This window comes from Takifugu rubripes, chromosome 13 (genome assembly GCF_901000725.2).
Source record: "Takifugu rubripes chromosome 13, fTakRub1.2, whole genome shotgun sequence".
Taxonomy (NCBI): domain Eukaryota; kingdom Metazoa; phylum Chordata; class Actinopteri; order Tetraodontiformes; family Tetraodontidae; genus Takifugu; species Takifugu rubripes.
This window is the reverse complement of record NC_042297.1, coordinates 9,613,569-9,630,465: the sequence shown is the minus strand read 5'-3', so window position 1 is coordinate 9,630,465 and position 16,897 is coordinate 9,613,569. Positions and strand designations below refer to the sequence as shown.

The 16,897-nt window shown below is 42.7% G+C and overlaps 2 protein-coding genes and 2 pseudogenes across 10 annotated transcripts; 3 read left to right on the top strand and 1 right to left on the bottom strand.

The window, feature by feature from the left end:
- The window catches only part of LOC115252170 (UDP-glucuronosyltransferase 2A1 pseudogene), a 17,759-nt pseudogene extending 2,387 nt beyond the window's left edge, over positions 1-15,372 (top strand).
- On the bottom strand, positions 3,461-11,688 carry LOC115252190 (uncharacterized). 9 transcript variants are annotated; one of them, XR_003890609.1, is made up of 3 exons: positions 10,896-11,582; positions 10,550-10,799; positions 3,461-4,091 (listed from the first exon to the last, which is right to left on the bottom strand). XR_003890609.1 is itself a non-coding variant. In XM_029846715.1 (3 exons), the coding sequence occupies exons 1-2, from the start codon at positions 11,358-11,360 to the stop codon at positions 10,605-10,607; spliced, it is 660 nt and encodes a 219-aa protein (XP_029702575.1). In that variant the 5' UTR covers positions 11,361-11,582; the 3' UTR covers positions 10,370-10,508; positions 10,589-10,604. The 9 variants fall into 9 exon arrangements, 6 of the variants coding, with proteins under 6 accessions (XP_029702575.1, XP_029702578.1, XP_029702580.1 ...); XM_029846715.1 differs by lacking the exon at positions 3,461-4,091 and adding an exon at positions 10,370-10,508 and having other exon boundaries at positions 10,589-10,799; XR_003890610.1 differs by lacking the exon at positions 3,461-4,091 and having other exon boundaries at positions 10,496-10,799; positions 10,896-11,045; positions 11,129-11,582.
- Positions 8,744-10,314, top strand: LOC101076329 (UDP-glucuronosyltransferase 1-2-like). The gene is made up of 2 exons (XM_029846732.1): positions 8,744-8,828; positions 9,381-10,314. The coding sequence occupies exon 2, from the start codon at positions 9,381-9,383 to the stop codon at positions 9,942-9,944; it is 564 nt and encodes a 187-aa protein (XP_029702592.1). The 5' UTR covers positions 8,744-8,828; the 3' UTR covers positions 9,945-10,314.
- On the top strand, positions 15,005-16,897 carry LOC115252185 (UDP-glucuronosyltransferase 2B11 pseudogene; annotated as a pseudogene).

Below are 16,897 nucleotides of genomic sequence, written 5' to 3'. Positions count from 1 at the left end.
TCATCTCAGTCATCATTGAGTCATTGAGACACTTTCCGAGGGCTTTATTACAATCAATACTTTTACCAAAGGACAAAAAACAAGCCCCACAATTTGTAACAGAAAATATTTCCACAACCTGTTGATCTTGATGATCAATCATTAATCTGGTTTGACCTGAATTATGGTTACTTGGAAAAACAAATATATTTAAAGTGAAATTACACATTTAATTGTTAACAACCACTCAAACAAATATGCGTCAGATTGATATTAGCTGCCTGGTCATTACCACCTGTGTTAGTTAAGCTAAAACTAAGGAAAATCATGGAAAGTTAAATAAAAAAATGTAATAAACAATTAAATGTGTCCATTTTGATTGATGGCATGAAGATTCCTGGTGATCTCTTGTTTTTAGTGGGATGTTGCTGATGTCAACAGGATTCTGCTCAACAAAACAAACTGATTCAGGAGGAAAAGTGAAACCAAATAATGAGAAACGAGCCCATGATGCCGATCACATACTCGCTGGTAATGCAGAATAAAAACAGAAGCACAGTTATATCCACGCTGACAACAGAGCCATGAAGACCCACGAGCTGCTTTAGGGGAAAACGTTTTGTCAAAGCGTCCTGACTGCACTTTTGAAAAGGCTTTTCAAGACGTTTCCCAAAGTTGCATTTCCCAGGTGGGAGCCGTTTGCTTCTTCTTCTGTTGGCAACATTCTCTGATTAGGTACACTATGAGACCCATACAGATGTCGAGGAGGAGGCTCATGCCAATAACCTGGGGTGTGGGGAGAGTACAGACACACACTGTGTATTTTTAAACAATGAAATATCTCATTTCTCCTTGATCATATAAAAAAATGGTTTAACTCATCTCAGACGTAACAATCCACCTTTGTGAATGGAGCATCAGCTCTTGTCTGGTGACATCTCCGTCACTAATTGGCTCACACCACTTCTGTGGAGCTGCCTTGTCAATGAGCGCAAATCTACCTTTCCTGTCTGTCTTAGCACAGGTGAAGTACTGGCCGTCGAAGAACAACAAGATCAGCCACATGATAGCAGGCACGAAACTGGACACAGTCTTCTTGAACCACTCGTCACATCTGCATCTTTGCTGATGAAAACAGTCCGTTCCATTTAGGATTGCAATAACACTTAAACTCCAGCTCCACCAGCTTCTCTAGTCACATGATCATAAAACCAAAAGCCGCATTTGACACAAGAGGACTGTTGATAAGTTCATTTTTCAGCCTGGCAAGCCATTGTTTTTTAGGTTCCATAATAGAATATATGACTAGTTTTTCTCACCTCAAATATGCTCCCTATTCTCCCACTTCTACTAATTCTCTTCTGATTGGAAATCAACAAGAGATCAGCCCTGGTATTCCTATCACTCTGTAGACGTCCTCTTATTCTTAACAGCAGTTGTTTTGCTGGTTTTGTTGTTCTTGTCTGGTCTTGCTTCAGGCTGTGTGTGAAAAGAAAAGAGAAATCTGACTAACCCCCTGAGATACTGTCGGTCTTTCCTTTTTTCATATTTGCCAATGCCGCATGGAGGCCGACATCATGGACATGTTTTCCTTCTGTGCTCTGTTGTGCAACTTCAGGACTGAAGTCCATCAGTTCCGTTCCTGTAGCGCGGGGGTACATTCATTTGATTTTCATGCATAAACTCATTTAAAAACATGAACTGTTAAAAAGGGAAACAGTAGGTGGCATTCGGAAAAGCAAGTCTTCCTTCCCAACAGATAGGGTGAAAGTTTAATATACCATCATAAAACAGCTGAAGAGGAAACATGCTTGGTTTCTTTTTTGAATTTGGAAACTAGATGTGTGAGAGCAAAGATTAACCGTGAATAAAAAAAAGACATTCATTCAGAATTGATTCTTTTAGAATTTATAACTTGAAAAATCATTATCTTACAGCAAATTTCACATATTGTGTGATTAATGGTGTATTCAAATAAAATTATAAAACTTTTGGTCTTGTTCAGGTAACTTGGAAGAGAATATTGCTTGATGACAACACATGTGACGGCAGCGATTAAGACCCAAAAGCAGCACTCTGGAAAACTGGACCGTGGTAATCGTGGTTTCAGGCTCGGGGATTGGGTCGAGCAGAGTCGGAGTGCGGAACCGAGGTGGGAGGATGTGAATCCTCGGAACCGTACAGTCCCGTTTACAGCGGGCGGGAGTGACAGAACGGGGCTTACAGGAGATGAGGCCGACGATGTAGCTGAGCAGACTGGGGGTGAGCACCAGCGAAGTCGGGGCCAGGCGGAGAAGTCAGGACCAGGCGAGCGGGCAGGAACCAGAAACGCTGAGGCAGAAGTCGTGGTCAGGGGCAGAAAGCAGGTAGGTTTTCGAGGGAACAGGCGAGGCAGGCAGAACAAAGACAGGCAGGGTCCGGAACAGGTAATCAGGGAAGGTAAATAACGCTGGAAAGTCTCGCATCGAAGGGGCGGCACGGTGGTGTGGTGGTTAGCACTGTTGCCTCACAGCAAGAAGGCCCCGGGTTTGATCCCCGGTTGGGATTGATTGGGGACTTTCTGTGTGGAGTTTGCATGTTCTCCCTGTGCCTGCGTGGGTTCTCTCTGGTTACTCCGGCTTCCTCCCACAGTCCAAAGACATGCATGATTGGGGATTAGGCTAATTGGAAACTCTAAATTGCCCATAGGTGTGAGTGTGAGAGTGAATGGTTGTGTGTCTATATGTGTTAGCCCTGCGATTGACTGGCGTCCAGTCCAGGGTGTACCCTGCCTCCGCCCATTGTGCTGGGATAGGCTCCAGTCCCCCCGCGACCCTCAGTGGAGGAACAAGCGGTAGCAAATGAGTGAGTGAGTGAGTCTCGCATCGAAGCAGAAGAACAATCTGGCAAAGACGGAGAGTGCAGGGGAGGCTTATAAACTGGGCTGATTGGGAATGAGCTGCAGCTGTGCTGCAGGTGAGTGGAGTTGAACTGACGGGGTGGGAGTGGCTGGCAGGTGGAGTGGAGCAGAGGGAGGGAGAGTGGAGTAGAGTCAGGGAGAGTGGAGCAGAGGGAGGGAGAATGGAGCAGAGGGAGGGAGGGAGGGTGGAGCAGAGGCAGGGAGAGTGGAGCAGAGGCAGGGAGAATGGAGCAGAGGGAGGGAGAGTGGAGCAGAGGCAGGGAGAGTGGAGCAGAGGCAGGGAGAGTGGAAAATTACTGGGGCAGGAGGGAACTGGGGAAATGGGGCTGTGACAGCACTTGTATTTATCTAACCAAATGGCCCCTGATATTATTTATGAAGATTAAATGATTTCACATCAAGTTATGAAAAGTGTATTTAGTGTGATTATAAGAATATTATTTAAAACAGGAATAATAAAATCAGGATGAGTAATCATGATGATAAATGTCACCCAGTCAAATCATTTCTACGGTATTTTAGGTACCAAAAGGGAAAAACGAGATTTTGTCAAGAACAGATTTTTAAACAATTTCAGCGATCCACAGGATGTGCTAGAATAATCAGAATCTAAAATGTATGTGTGTAAACAAGAGCGAATTAGAGAGAACAAAAGAGAGCTGTAAATCAGTGGATAAAGACAACTTCCTCATTCATAGAGTCACTGAGACACTTTCTGAGGGCTTTATTCCAATCAATTATTTTATTAAAGAACAAAAAACAAGCCCCACAATTTGTTACAGAATATATATCTACAACCTGTTGATCTTGATGATGAATCATTAATCTGATTTGATCTGAATTACTGTTGATCAGCAGGGTCGGACTGGCTGGATATTAGTCTGATAACGCGGTCACATGGAAAAACAAAGATATTTAAAGTGAAATTACACATTAAGTCGTTAACAACCACTCAAACAAATATAAGTGAACCAACATTATACATCAGATTGATAATAGCTGCCTGGTCATTACCACCTGTGTCAGTTAAGCTAAAACTAAGGAAGAGGAAAATCATGGAAAGTTGAATAAAAAACAAATTAAATAATTAAATGTGTCCTTTTTGATTGATGGCAAGAAGATTTCTGGTGATCTCTTGTTTTTAGTGGGATGTTGCTGATGTCAACAGGATTCTGCTCAACAAAACAAACTGATTCAGAAGGAAAAGTGAAACCAAATAATGAGAAACGAGCCCATGATGCCGATCACATACTCGCTGGTAATACAGAATAAAAACAGAAGCACAGTTATATCCACGCTGACAACAGAGCCATGAAGACGCATGAGCTGCTTTAGGGGAAAACCTTTTGTCAAAGCGTCCTGACTGCACTTTTGAAAAGGCTTTTCAAGACATTTACTGAAGTTCCATTTCCACAGTGGGATCCGTCTGCTTCTTCTCTTGGCAACAATTTCTGATTAGGTACCCTGTGAGACCCACACAGGGGATGATGAGGAGGAGTATGGCTATACCCTTGGGTGTGGGGAGAGTACACACACTGTGTGTTATTAAACAATGAAATATCTCCTTTCTCCTTGATCATGTAAAAAAACGGTTTAACTCACCTGAGACATAACAATCCACTCTTGTGAGCGGAGCATCAGCTCTTGTGTGGTGAAATTTCCTTCACTAATTGGCTCACACCACTTCTTTGGAGCTGCCTTGTCAATGAGCACAAATCTACCCTTCCAGTCTGTCTTAGCACAGGTGAAGTACTGGCCGTCGTAGAACAACAAGATCAGCCACACGATAGCAGGCACGAAACTGGACACAGTCTTCTTGAACCACTCATCACATCTGCATTCTTGAATGATCAACATCAAGATGATGGCTATGAAGGCAGGAATGATGAAGAATGCTGATGAAAACAGTCCGTTCCATTTAGGATTGCAAGGACACTCAAACTCCAGCTCCACCAGCTTCTCTAGTCCCATGAGGATAAACCCAAAAGCCACATTGGGTGCAAGAGGACTCTTGCTAAATGCATCTTTCAGCTTGGAAAACCATTGTTTTTTAGGTTCCATACTAGAAACTATGACTTGATCTTCTCACCTTTGTTGTGGGAAGTTTATAGCAGGAGATCTGTTGAGAATCAAGACCCTAAGCGCGTGTGTCTTTCTTGTTTTCTTATTGAGGTTTCAAGGCACAGTCTAACAGGCAGCTTGCTGTCAGCCTGGGCACCGAGCAGCACTCACGCTGATTTTACGCCGCAAAAGCGGATGTGTGCATCTACAGGTCTTATCTGAGAAGATACATTTGCAGGTCTCTCTTTTTGAGAAGAGAGTCTAGTCATGTAGGCAGGATGTAGTTTAAAACCCTTTAAAGCCGGACACATCAAAAAATACCCAGAAAATTCTATTTTTTTGGAAATGAGATGTTTATTGAACCTTTTAACAAAATCCCAATTTTTATTTTATTTTGTTTATGACATTTTTTTTGTATCAAATATGATACATTAGGCGATTTCGGCACCTTTTAGCTCACGACTATGTTAACTTTAGACACAAAAACAAAGTTTGCCCATAAAATTTTGACAATATAGAACATAAACAACAACATTTTTCTCTTTTTGCATAGCACTTTTTAGCACAAGAGGCACACTGCAGCCTCTTTTACGGGGTGCTGTTGGAGTTGGTTCCCTGTTTGAAACCCTGTTTCAACCGTTTCTCTTTATTGCTTCACTTCTGCACAGTCTTTCCTGGAATAAGTTCTAGTTTTTGCTTTATTTGAATTTCTGCATGGAAGATTTCAGAAAATTTTTGCTCTTTGCAACCGTAATCTGCCTTCCCACCGCCATAATTTCAACAATACTCGGTGGTAACGTTTTGGTTTTCCACACGTAGGAATCCACTGGGTGAACATGAGGGTCCTGGTTGAGGAGCTGCACAAGGTGATGGTGATCCAGGCTGTGGACAGCTGGTACATCAGCCAAACATCTCTACATTACTAGACCATCACACTCAACGTTGCTGTCAGGGAAAACGACACATTTCACCATAACAAGTTGTCAAGATTGAAATACAGCTTCTATGAATTGCACAGGAAAACATGTGAAGTGATTATACACTTTTGAGAGTAAAGAGTTGATGGAATCCTTCCAAGCTTCCAAATTTGACCTAGTTGTGACAGATCCTGCTGACGGAGGAGGGTTCCTGCTGGCTCCCCACCTCGGGTTGCCTGCACAGAGACGCGCCGATGAAGCCGCTGGACAGCGCCCTCTTCTGGATAGAGTTTGTCATGAGACACAAAGGTGCAGCTCACCTGAGGACTGAGTCCTACAGGCTGCCCTGGTATTCCTATCACTCTGTAGACGTGATGCTCTTCTTAGATGGAATCACGCTGCTCATTTTCATGACCTTTGCTGCTCTAGTACGATGTTTGTGTTCTAGATGTGTGAGAGCAAAAATTAAGCGTGATTAAAAAAAAGTAATTCATTCAGAATTGATTCTATCAGAACTTAGAACTCAAACTTGAAAAATTATTATCTACCAGCAAATTTCACATATTGTGTGATTAATGGTGTATTAAAATAAAAACATTGTAAAACTGTTGGTCTTGTTCAGGTAACTTGGAAGAGAATATTGCTCGATGACCACACTTGTATTTATCTAACCAAATGGCCGCTGATATTATTTATGAAGATTAAATGATTTCACATCAAGTTATGAAAAGTGTATTTAGTGTGATTCCAAGAATATTATTAAAAACAGGAATAATAAAATAATCAGGATGAGTAATGACGATCATCTCAGTCATCATTGAGTCATTGAGACACTTTCTGAGGGCTTTATTCCAATCAATACTTTTATTAAAGAACAAAAAGCAAGCCCCACAATTTGTTACAGAATATATATCTACAACCTGTTGATCTTGATGATCAATCATAAATCTGTTTTGACCTGAATTATGGTCACGTGAAAAAACAAAGATATTTAAAGTGAAATTGACTGAATTGACTTCAAAAAGCCTTTAGCAAAATATATTAATAAAGAAATGTAACTTTATGGAATCAGAGGAGAAGTATTTAACAGAAAATCTTCTCCAGCTAGACAATTGGTGCTCCAACGGTTCCGACAGTGCCTGTGGTGTTCCCCGGTGATCAGTATTGGGCTCCAAAGAGTTGATATTGTGTTTCAGATATGCTAAACCCTGTATTGTTTCCAATACAGGGTTTATCTAAGCACGCACATAACACTTACAAATACATGACTCTGGAGGGGTACATAGGGTAACTAAACTAAAGTAGTTGCTGTATTTATAATATGTGAGACAAGTAATCCTTTTAGTAGTGATTTGTGGAAAAAAGGTGGAATTTTGGCTTTGTCTCACTTGTTTTTGATGTATAATGCCTTATTTAATTTCACATGTCTGAAAGAAATAACGATAATCCTTTTTCTTCCCTATTGTACTGCACCCTTACTAATGCTTTATTCAATCAGCTGACTCAGTTGTTTGAGCATCAGCAGCACTTTTCTCATCCTGGTATAAAGCAACAACCAGAAAACCTGTGTTTCTCCCCCAGGTGGGGAGAGACCTGAGAGGGTCTATTACGCTGTGGTGTGCTAATGTCAGGGGGGGTTTTCCTGGCTTTAGGCAACTTACCCAGTGAGTGGCAGCGGTGGCAGCAGCACAAGAGTGGCAGCAGCAGCAGGAGCATGAGAGCGGTGGCTGCACCCCCCGCCTTCAGCATTGTATCAGAGGTGACAACCGTTCAGCACAGGTGCTGCCTCTGGCATCGCAGAGCTAAAAGAAAAGCCGCCACTGTGTGACCTGCAGCAAACCGTTCCTCTATTCCATCAGGTAAAGAGTTGAGAGCCGAAGGGAGACGATTTCTCTGCATGCAAACACTTTTGGGTTCCAGGGAAAAGGCTCAGTCACTGTGATTCATACTTAACTGCATTCACCTACACATGAATCCTGCACAGGCCATAGCCCCGTTCTCCCTTCACAATCCCTCTCCAACACAATTCCTCCACTTCCAATACTGTAACCGTACAAAAGGCACCAACCTGCTGTGGGTCTCTTCCATTAATCCAGTCCTGGGTTGTGATGGGAGTGGACGGCGTCGCTGCCGCTCGAGCGCGCCTCCATTGCATGCAGCTTCCTCTTCTCACACCGCTGATGCAGCTTCCTTCCTTCTCTCGCATCTGCACAGGCAGTTGCATCCTCATCTCCTCCTCCTCCTCCTCCTCCTCTTCCTACTCCTCAATCTCCTCCTTCAGAGACCGCCCTTTTACCCCCCCCCCTCGGCATTTCCATGGTCACAGATCCAATCCCCCCCTTCAGTGCAGTCATCTCTCCTGAGCTGCAGCAGCAGCAGCAGAGCCTCTGTGTTTCTGCACTGAACCACAAATAGGGAACGCTGATCCTATTTTACTCTATTTTATTGCAAATTAAAAAATCTGTCATGTTGACACAAAGCTTTCATGTGACTCTGCACAGAAGTACCAATTACTGTCAATTACATATCATATTAATCTCAACAATGATCTAAGACACGATCAATAAAATCCCAATAATCCATACAGTTATAAATAAGCCTATTAACCATTAACGTGCTTATCATGGTGTTGAGAACTCTCACTGACCTACTGTCCCGAAGTACACACACCCACACACACACACACACACACACACACACACACACACACACACACACACACACACACAGGTAACTGTTAAGGTAACTGTTACAACAGGTCCATGTCCTCTGTCATGCAAACCATGGCTGTTCCATTCATCTCTCCCACCCCCTTCAATAAGCCCCCGGACCCGCCCATGCAGGGTCCCCCACCCCCACGTTCTCCAGCCCCTCCTCCCAGATTACATTTCCCTAGTCGGTCGCATCAGATGCGCAGCGCGACGTGACACGACGCAGACGCTTCCGTTGGAACTTTGCCGCAACTGAACACGGTGAGTTGCGCGAAGGCGGAACTTTGGGCGTCGATTTTGTTGCCCGGCGTGTTGGGGGAAAAAAAGAGGCGATCCGATCTGATCAGCGCGGCTGATGGAAGAGTCGAATAACTTTGTAAAACTCGGACCGAACCGAAAAAAATATATAAAATCTTGCATTTACCAATTGTATAACAGTACAAATAGAATCGTCTCTTCTAAATTTGGATCATTTGCGGTAACTTTTTTAAACCTAATATCACAGCCAGCAGATCAAAATACATTCAAACTGAAGTGAGAGGTTGCGTAAATAAAAACACTACAGTGGTTTGTAACTCTATTCTGAGCCATTAAATACACTATAAAGAGAAGATACAAATAAACAAAACCACCCATAACTGAAAAAGTCCAAAAACACCTGCTTATAGCATGCTGCGCACTAGTGATTTCATTATCCCCAGATCATAATACAAGCCAATAGATCTGTGCATGGCAAGGCCAGAATCCAGCACTAGAATCCCGTGACCTTTGATCCCTCAGGTGGCATTAAACAACATCCTGTTTGTATTTCAGATGAGGCCGATCTTCTTCTGCAGCACTTTAGTGCTGCTGTTTGTAGCCAGGCCCAGATCCTGTCAAGGAGGCAACATTTTGGTGGTTCCTATTGAAGGCAGCCACTGGATAAACATGAAGATCCTTCTTCAAGCTTTGCACGCCAGAGGACACAATATAACCATTGTTCGCTCCAGCAAATCCTGGTACATCAGTGAAAATTCTACATATTACAAAACTGTTACAGTTCCAGTGGAGAGGAGCCTGGATCAGAGGTTCATTACAAGAATAGTATCTGAAATAATTCAGTTTGAAAGAGGAGCGCTCCCCTTAACGAGCTTTCTTCACATAACCTTCGGAATGACCAGCACGATTATCGACGCTCACTCAGCTATTGGCGAATTTATAGCAGCGACGTTAGACGATCAGGAGTTGATGAGAACTCTAAAGGAGAACAAATATGACCTGGTACTAACTGACCCCTCCTGGGGTAGTGGAATCATTTTAGCCAAATATCTGAATCTTCCGTTGGTATATAATGTTCGGTGGCTACTTTCTGGTGAGGGTCATCTTTTGCACATTTGAAATTACACACTGTCAATAACAGATTTTTAAACAATTTCAGCGATCCACAGGATGTGTTTGAATAATCAGAATCTAAAATGTATGTGTGTAAACAACAGCGAATTAGAGAGAACAAAAGAGAGCTGTAAATCAGTGGATAAAGACAACTTCCTCATTCATAGAGTCATTGAGACACTTTCTGAGGGCTTTATTCCAATCAATTATTGCATTAATTTAAAATTTATTGATCTGAATTACTGTTTCTTAGCAGGGACGGACTGGCTGGATATTAGTCTGATAACGCGGTCATGTGGAAAAACAAAGATATTTAAAGTGAAATTACATATTTAGTCGTTAACAACCACTCAAACAAATATAAGTGAATCAACATTATACATCAGATTGATATTAGCTGCCTGGTCATTACCACCTGTGTCAGTTAAGCTAAAACTAAGGAAGAGGAAAATCATGGAAAGTTAAATAAAAAACAAATTAAACAATTAAATGTGTCCTTTTTGATTGATGGGATGAAGATTTCTGGTGATCTCTTGCTTTTAATGGGATGTTGCTGATGTCAACAGGATTCTGCTCAACAAAACAAACTGATTCAGAAGGAAAAGTGAAACCAAATAATGAGAAACGAGCCCATGATACTGATCACATACTCGCTGAAAAGTCTCTTCAAGATATTTCCAAAGTGTGCGTTTCAGCACAGTGGGTGTGGTGGGCGGTGTACGTGGTCTCAGGAGGAGTTCCTGGGACCAGAGAGCCTGAGCCTGAGCTCCTGAGCCTGCACTTCTGTTTGCAATGTTCGCTGATTAGGTACATTGTGAGACCCACACAGCTAGAGAGTAAGAGGAGGCTCATGCCAATAACCTGGGGTGTGGGGAGAGGACAGACACACACTGTGTATTTTTAAACAATGAAATATTTTGTTTCTCCTTGATCATGTAAAAAAAAGGTTTAACTCACCTGAGACGTAGCAATCCACTCTTGTGAACGGAGCATCAGCTCTTGTGTGGTGAAATTTCCTTCACTAATTGGCTCACACCACTTCTTTGGAGCTGCCTTGTCAACGAGTACAAATCTACCCTTCCAGTCTGTCATAGCACAGGCGAAGTACTGGCCGTCGAGGAACAACAAGATCAGCCACACGATAGCAGGCACGAAAGTGGACAGGGACACAGTCTTCCTGCACCACTTACCACATCTGCATCCTTGAATGATCAACATCAAGATGATGGTTATGATGGTGGGAACGATGAAGAATAATGATGACAACGCTCTGTTCCAGTTAGGACTGCAAGGACACTTAAACTCCATCTCCACCAGCTTCTCTAGTCCGATAAGGATAAACCCAAAAACCGCATTTGACACAAGAAGACTGTTGCTAAATGCATCTTTCAGCTTGGAAAACCATTGTTTTTTAGGTTCCATAATAGAATATATGACTAGTTTTTCTCACCTCAAATATGCTCCCTATTCTCCCACTTCTACTAATTCTGTTCTGATTGGAAATCAACAAGAGATCAGCCCTGGTATTCCTATCACTCTGCAGACGTCCTCTTATTCTTAACAGCAGTTGTTTTTCTGGTTTTGCTGGGTTTTGTTGTGCTTGTCTGGTCTTGCTTCAGGCTGTGTGTGAAAAGAAAAGAGAAATCTGACTCACCCCCTGAGATACTGTCGGTCTTTCCTTTTTTCATATTTGCCAATGCCGCATGGAGGCCGACATCATGGACATGTTTTCCTTCTGTGCTCTGTTGCGCAACTTCAGGACTGAAGTCCATGAGATCCATTCCTGTAGTGCGGGGGTACATTCATTTGATTTTCATGCATAAACTCATTTAAAAACATGAACTATTAAAAAGGGAAACAGTAGGTGGCATTCGGAAAAGCAAGTCTTGTTTTCCTTCCCAACAGATAGGGTTAAAGTTTAATATACCATCATAAAACAGCTGAAGAGGAAACATGCTTGGTTTCTTTTTTGAATTTGGAAACTTTGACCTGCATCGACAACATTTGAATGATAGTGTCATATTTCCAAATATTTAAAAAAAGAAATAATTGTGTTTTCAGGGTATGACGAAAAGCTTGAAATTTTATGGCTTTTTATTGTTTTAGTAATGCAAGTGTGATTATAGAGGAGGCATTACTTTATCACACACAGCTTATGGACAGTCAATAATCATCTCAATCACGTTTGTCTTTGTTAGATCTCTTCTAGAGGCAGGGTAAAAATGCAGGGCCTCTGGTTGTGGATGGCTCTATGCTTCCTCTGCCCGACCGTGGTCCACGGTGGGAAAGTTCTCGTTTTTCCGATTGACGGGAGCCACTGGGTGAACATGAAATACATTATCGAGGCCCTTCATTCCAGGGGCCATCAGGTCTCAGTCGTGCGGCCATCGGACAGCTGGTACATCGAAGAAAAGTCTCCGTTCTACAATTCAATCACGCTTGGTAGCCCTTCAGAATTTGACGAAAGCTTCATAACGACCTTCATCGCCAGGCTATTGGAGATCCAGAGGGAAGGGAAGTCTTTCTGGACACGTTACAAACTGGAAATTGAACAGGCAGAAATGACCCGGGAGATGTATGAAAAAACATCTGAGTTTGTTGAAATGCTCTTGGAGAACAAAGATCTAATGCAGTCAATAAAAAACACCAACTATGACCTTGTCTTCACAGACCCTGTTGCACCCGTTGGTGCTATACTTGCCAACTATTTAAAGTTGCCTCTGGTTTTCAGTGCCAGGGGGACGAGTCATGGTGAAAGTCATTTTGATATTGCACCTTCTCCTATTTCTTACATTCCACTCACAGGAACACAGCTGTCAGATCAGATGAGCTTTTTTGAGAGACTCCAGAATGTGCTTATGTTTGGGTTCTTGCAATATCAAATCCGCTGGTTTGTCACACCAAGCTTTGAAGGTTTAATTAAAAAATATTTCGGTCCCGGCACCGACTACATCTCCCTGTTTCAAGCTGCTGATCTCTGGCTGATGAGAGTGGACTTTGTGTTTGAGTTTCCCCGTCCCACCATGCCTAATGTCGTCTATATTGGAGGGTTCCAGTGTAAACCTGCCAAGCCTTTACCTGAACACCTGGAAGAGTTTGCGCAGAGTTCAGGAGAACACGGAGTCATCGTCATGTCTCTGGGGACTTTAATTGCTGAGCTTCCTCAGGATCTGGCTGATCAGATCGCTGCAGCTTTTGCTAAAATGCCTCAGAAGGTCATCTGGAGATACAAGGGTGCCAAACCAGCAACTCTGGGCAACAACACTTTACTGGTGGACTGGATGCCTCAGAATGATCTCTTAGGACATCCCAAAACAAAGCTCTTTGTGGCTCATGGAGGAACAAACGGAGTTCAGGAAGCTCTCTATCACGGAGTTCCCATCATTGGACTTCCTCTGATTTTTGATCAACCTGATAATGTGCATAGACTTGAAGTGAGGGGTGCAGGGAAGGTCCTGGATTTTTTTACTATGACTGAAGAGATCTTCTTTCAAGGTATTCAGGAAGTTTTAAACGATCCCTCCTACAGGATGAACATGCAGAGGCTCTCCAGACTGCACAGAGACGCGCCGATGAAGCCGATGGACAGCGCCCTCTTCTGGATAGAGTTTGTCATGAGACACAAAGGTGCAGCTCACCTGAGGACTGAGTCCTACAGGCTGCCCTGGTATTCCTATCACTCTGTAGACGTCCTCTTATTTTTAATAGCAGTTGTTTTTCTGGTTTTGCTGGTTTTTGTTGTGCTTGTCTGGTCTTGCTTCAGGCTGTGTGTGAAAAGAAAAGAGAAATCTGACTAAGATACTAAGATACCCAAGATACTGTCGGTCTTTCCTTTTTTCATATTTGCCAATGCTGCATGGAGGCCGACATCATCGACATGTTTACCTTCACTTTATGGACATGTTTACCTTCTGTGCTCTGTTGTGCAACTTCAGGACTGAAGTCCATCAGTTCCGTTCCTGTAGCGCGGGGGTACATTCATTTGTTTTTATTTCATAAACTCATTTAAAAACATGAACTATTAAAAAGGGAAACAGTAGGTGGCATTCGGAAAAGCAAGTCTTGTTTTCCTTCCCAACAGATAGGGTTAAAGTTTAATATACCATCATAAAACAGCTGAAGAGGAAACATGCTTGGTTTCTTTTTTGAATTTGGAAACTTTGACCTGCATCGACAACATTTGAATGATAGTGAGATTCCTGTCAGTTGCTGGATGTGGACTCGAGTCCCAGATGCAGAACAGACAGATTTTTTAACAGCAAGAAAAGGAAGGAAACATCCAGGTCCGTATTCCAGAAACTGAGACCCTGGGAACACTGGGAATGTTATTAGCACGTGTCTCACTAGCAGGGTCAAACCATATCTGCGTGAAACTGCTGGTTAAATCAGATGGAGAGAATAAGAGCACAGATTAAAAACATGAGGGACAAGTCAGGGAGAAGGTAGGTTTCAGCAAGGCGGAAAGACAGCCACGGAATTACACGATCTGGCCTCCATCCTGATTTCAATATTAATTATAAATCAGGACTTAAAGCAAACTCTGAATTCAAATGTTAAAACAACAAATGATTATTGCAATTTCCAGTGTTCAGTCAACATGTGAAGGTATTTAAGGGTCCTGACGTTTCACTTCGTGCGTTCCACATGAATTTGTGCATTCTTATCGCTGCTCAGTGACGCCATATCTCAGTGCCAAAGCTCTTTTCTGCTCAGAAGGTTGACAGTGAAAAATCTTCTTTGTTCTCCAGCCACAGAACAGACTAAGAGGCAACACAAAGGTAAAAACTGCTATTTTAAAGTCATATTTCCAAAGATTTAAAAAAGAAATAATTGTGTTTTCAGGGTATGACGAAAAGTTTTAAATTTTATGGCTTTTTATTGTTTTGGTAATGCAAGTGTGATTATAGAGGAGACATTACTTTATCACACACAGCTTATGGACAGTCAATAATCATCTCAATCACTTTTGTCTTTGTTAGATCTCTTTTAGAGGCAGGGTAAAAATGCAGGGCCTCTGGTTGTGGATGGCTCTATGCTTCCTCTGCCCGACCGTGGTCCACGGTGGGAAAGTTCTCTTTTTCCGATTGACGGGAGCCACTGGGTGAACATGAAAGTCATTATCGAGGCCCTTCATTCCAGGGGCCATCAGGTCTCAGTCGTGCGGTCATCAGACAGCTGGTACATCGAAGAAAAGTCTCCGTTCTACAATTCAATCACGCTTGGTAGCCCTTCAGAATTTGACGAAAGCTTCATAACGACCTTCATCGCCAGGCTGTTGGAGATCCAGAGGGAAGGGAAGTCTTTCTGGACACGTTACAAACTGGAAATTGAACAGGCAGAAATGACCCGGGAGATGTATGAAAAAACATCTGAGTTTGTTGAAATGCTCTTGGAGAACAAAGATCTAATGCAGTCAATAAAAAACACCAACTATGACCTTGTCTTCACAGACCTTGTTGCACCCGTTGGTGCTATACTTGCCAACTATTTAAAGTTGCCTCTGGTTTTCAATGCCAGGTGGACGAGTCATGGTGAAAGTCATTTTGATATCGCACCTTCACCTATTTCTTACATTCCACTCACAGGAACACAGCTGTCAGATCAGATGAGCTTTTTTGAGAGAATCCAGAATGTGCTTATGTTTGGGTTCTTGCAATATCAAATCCGCTGGTTTGTCACACCAAGCTTTGAAGGTTTAATTAAAAAATATTTTGGTCCAGACACGGACTACTTCTCCCTGTTTTAAGCTGCTGATCTCTGGCTGATGAGAGTGGACTTTGTGTATGAGTATCCCCGTCCCACCATGCCTAACGTCGTCTATATTGGAGGGTTCCAGTGTAAACCTGCCAAGCCTTTACCTGAACACCTGGAAGAGTTTGTGCAGAGTTCAGGAGAACACGGGGTCATCATCATGTCTCTGGGGACTTTAATTGCTGAGCTTCCTCAGGATCTGGTTGATCAGATCGCTGCAGCTTTTGCTAAAATGCCTCAGAAGGTCATCTGGAGATACAAGGGTGCCAAACCAGCAACTCTGGGCAACAACACTTTACTGGTGGACTGGATGCCTCAGAATGATCTCTTAGGACATCCCAAAACAAAGCTGTTTGTGGCTCATGGAGGAACAAACGGAGTTCAGGAAGCTCTCTATCACGGAGTCCCCATCATTGAACTTGCTCTGATTTTTGATCAACCTGATAATGTGCATAGACTTGAAGTGAGGGGTGCTGGGAAGGTCCTGGATTTTTTACTATGACTGAAGAGATCTTCTTTCAAGGTATTCAGGAAGTTTTAAACGATCCCTCCTACAGGATGAACATGCAGAGGCTCTCCAGACTGAACAGAGACAAGCCGATGAAGCCGCTGGACAGCGCCCTCTTCTGGATAGAGTTTGTCATGAGACACAAAGGTGCAGCTCACCTGAGGACTGAGTCCTACAGGCTGCCCTGGTATTCCTATCACTCTGTAGACGTCCTCTTATTCTTAATAGCAGTTGTTTTTCTGGTTTTGCTGGTTTTTGTTGTGCTTGTCTGGTCTTGCTTCAGGCTGTGTCTGAAAAGAAAAGAGAAATCTGACTAACCCCCCAAGATACTGTTCGTCTTTCCTTTTTTCATATTTGCCAATGCCGCATGGAGGCCGACATCATGGACATGTTTACCTTCACTTTATGGACATGTTTACCTTCTGTGCTCTGTTGTGCAACTTCCGGACTGAAGTCCATCAGTTCCGTTCCTGTAGCGCGGTGGTACATTTATTTGTTTTTAATGCGTAAACTCATTTAAAAACATGAACTATTAAAAAGGGAAACAACAGGTGGCATTTGGAAAAGCAAGTCTTGTTTTCCTTCCCAACAGATAAGGTTAAAGTTTAATATACCATCATAAAACAGCTGAAGAGGAAACATGCTTGGTTTCTTTTTTGAATTTGGAAACTTTGACCTGCATCGACAACATTTGAATGAT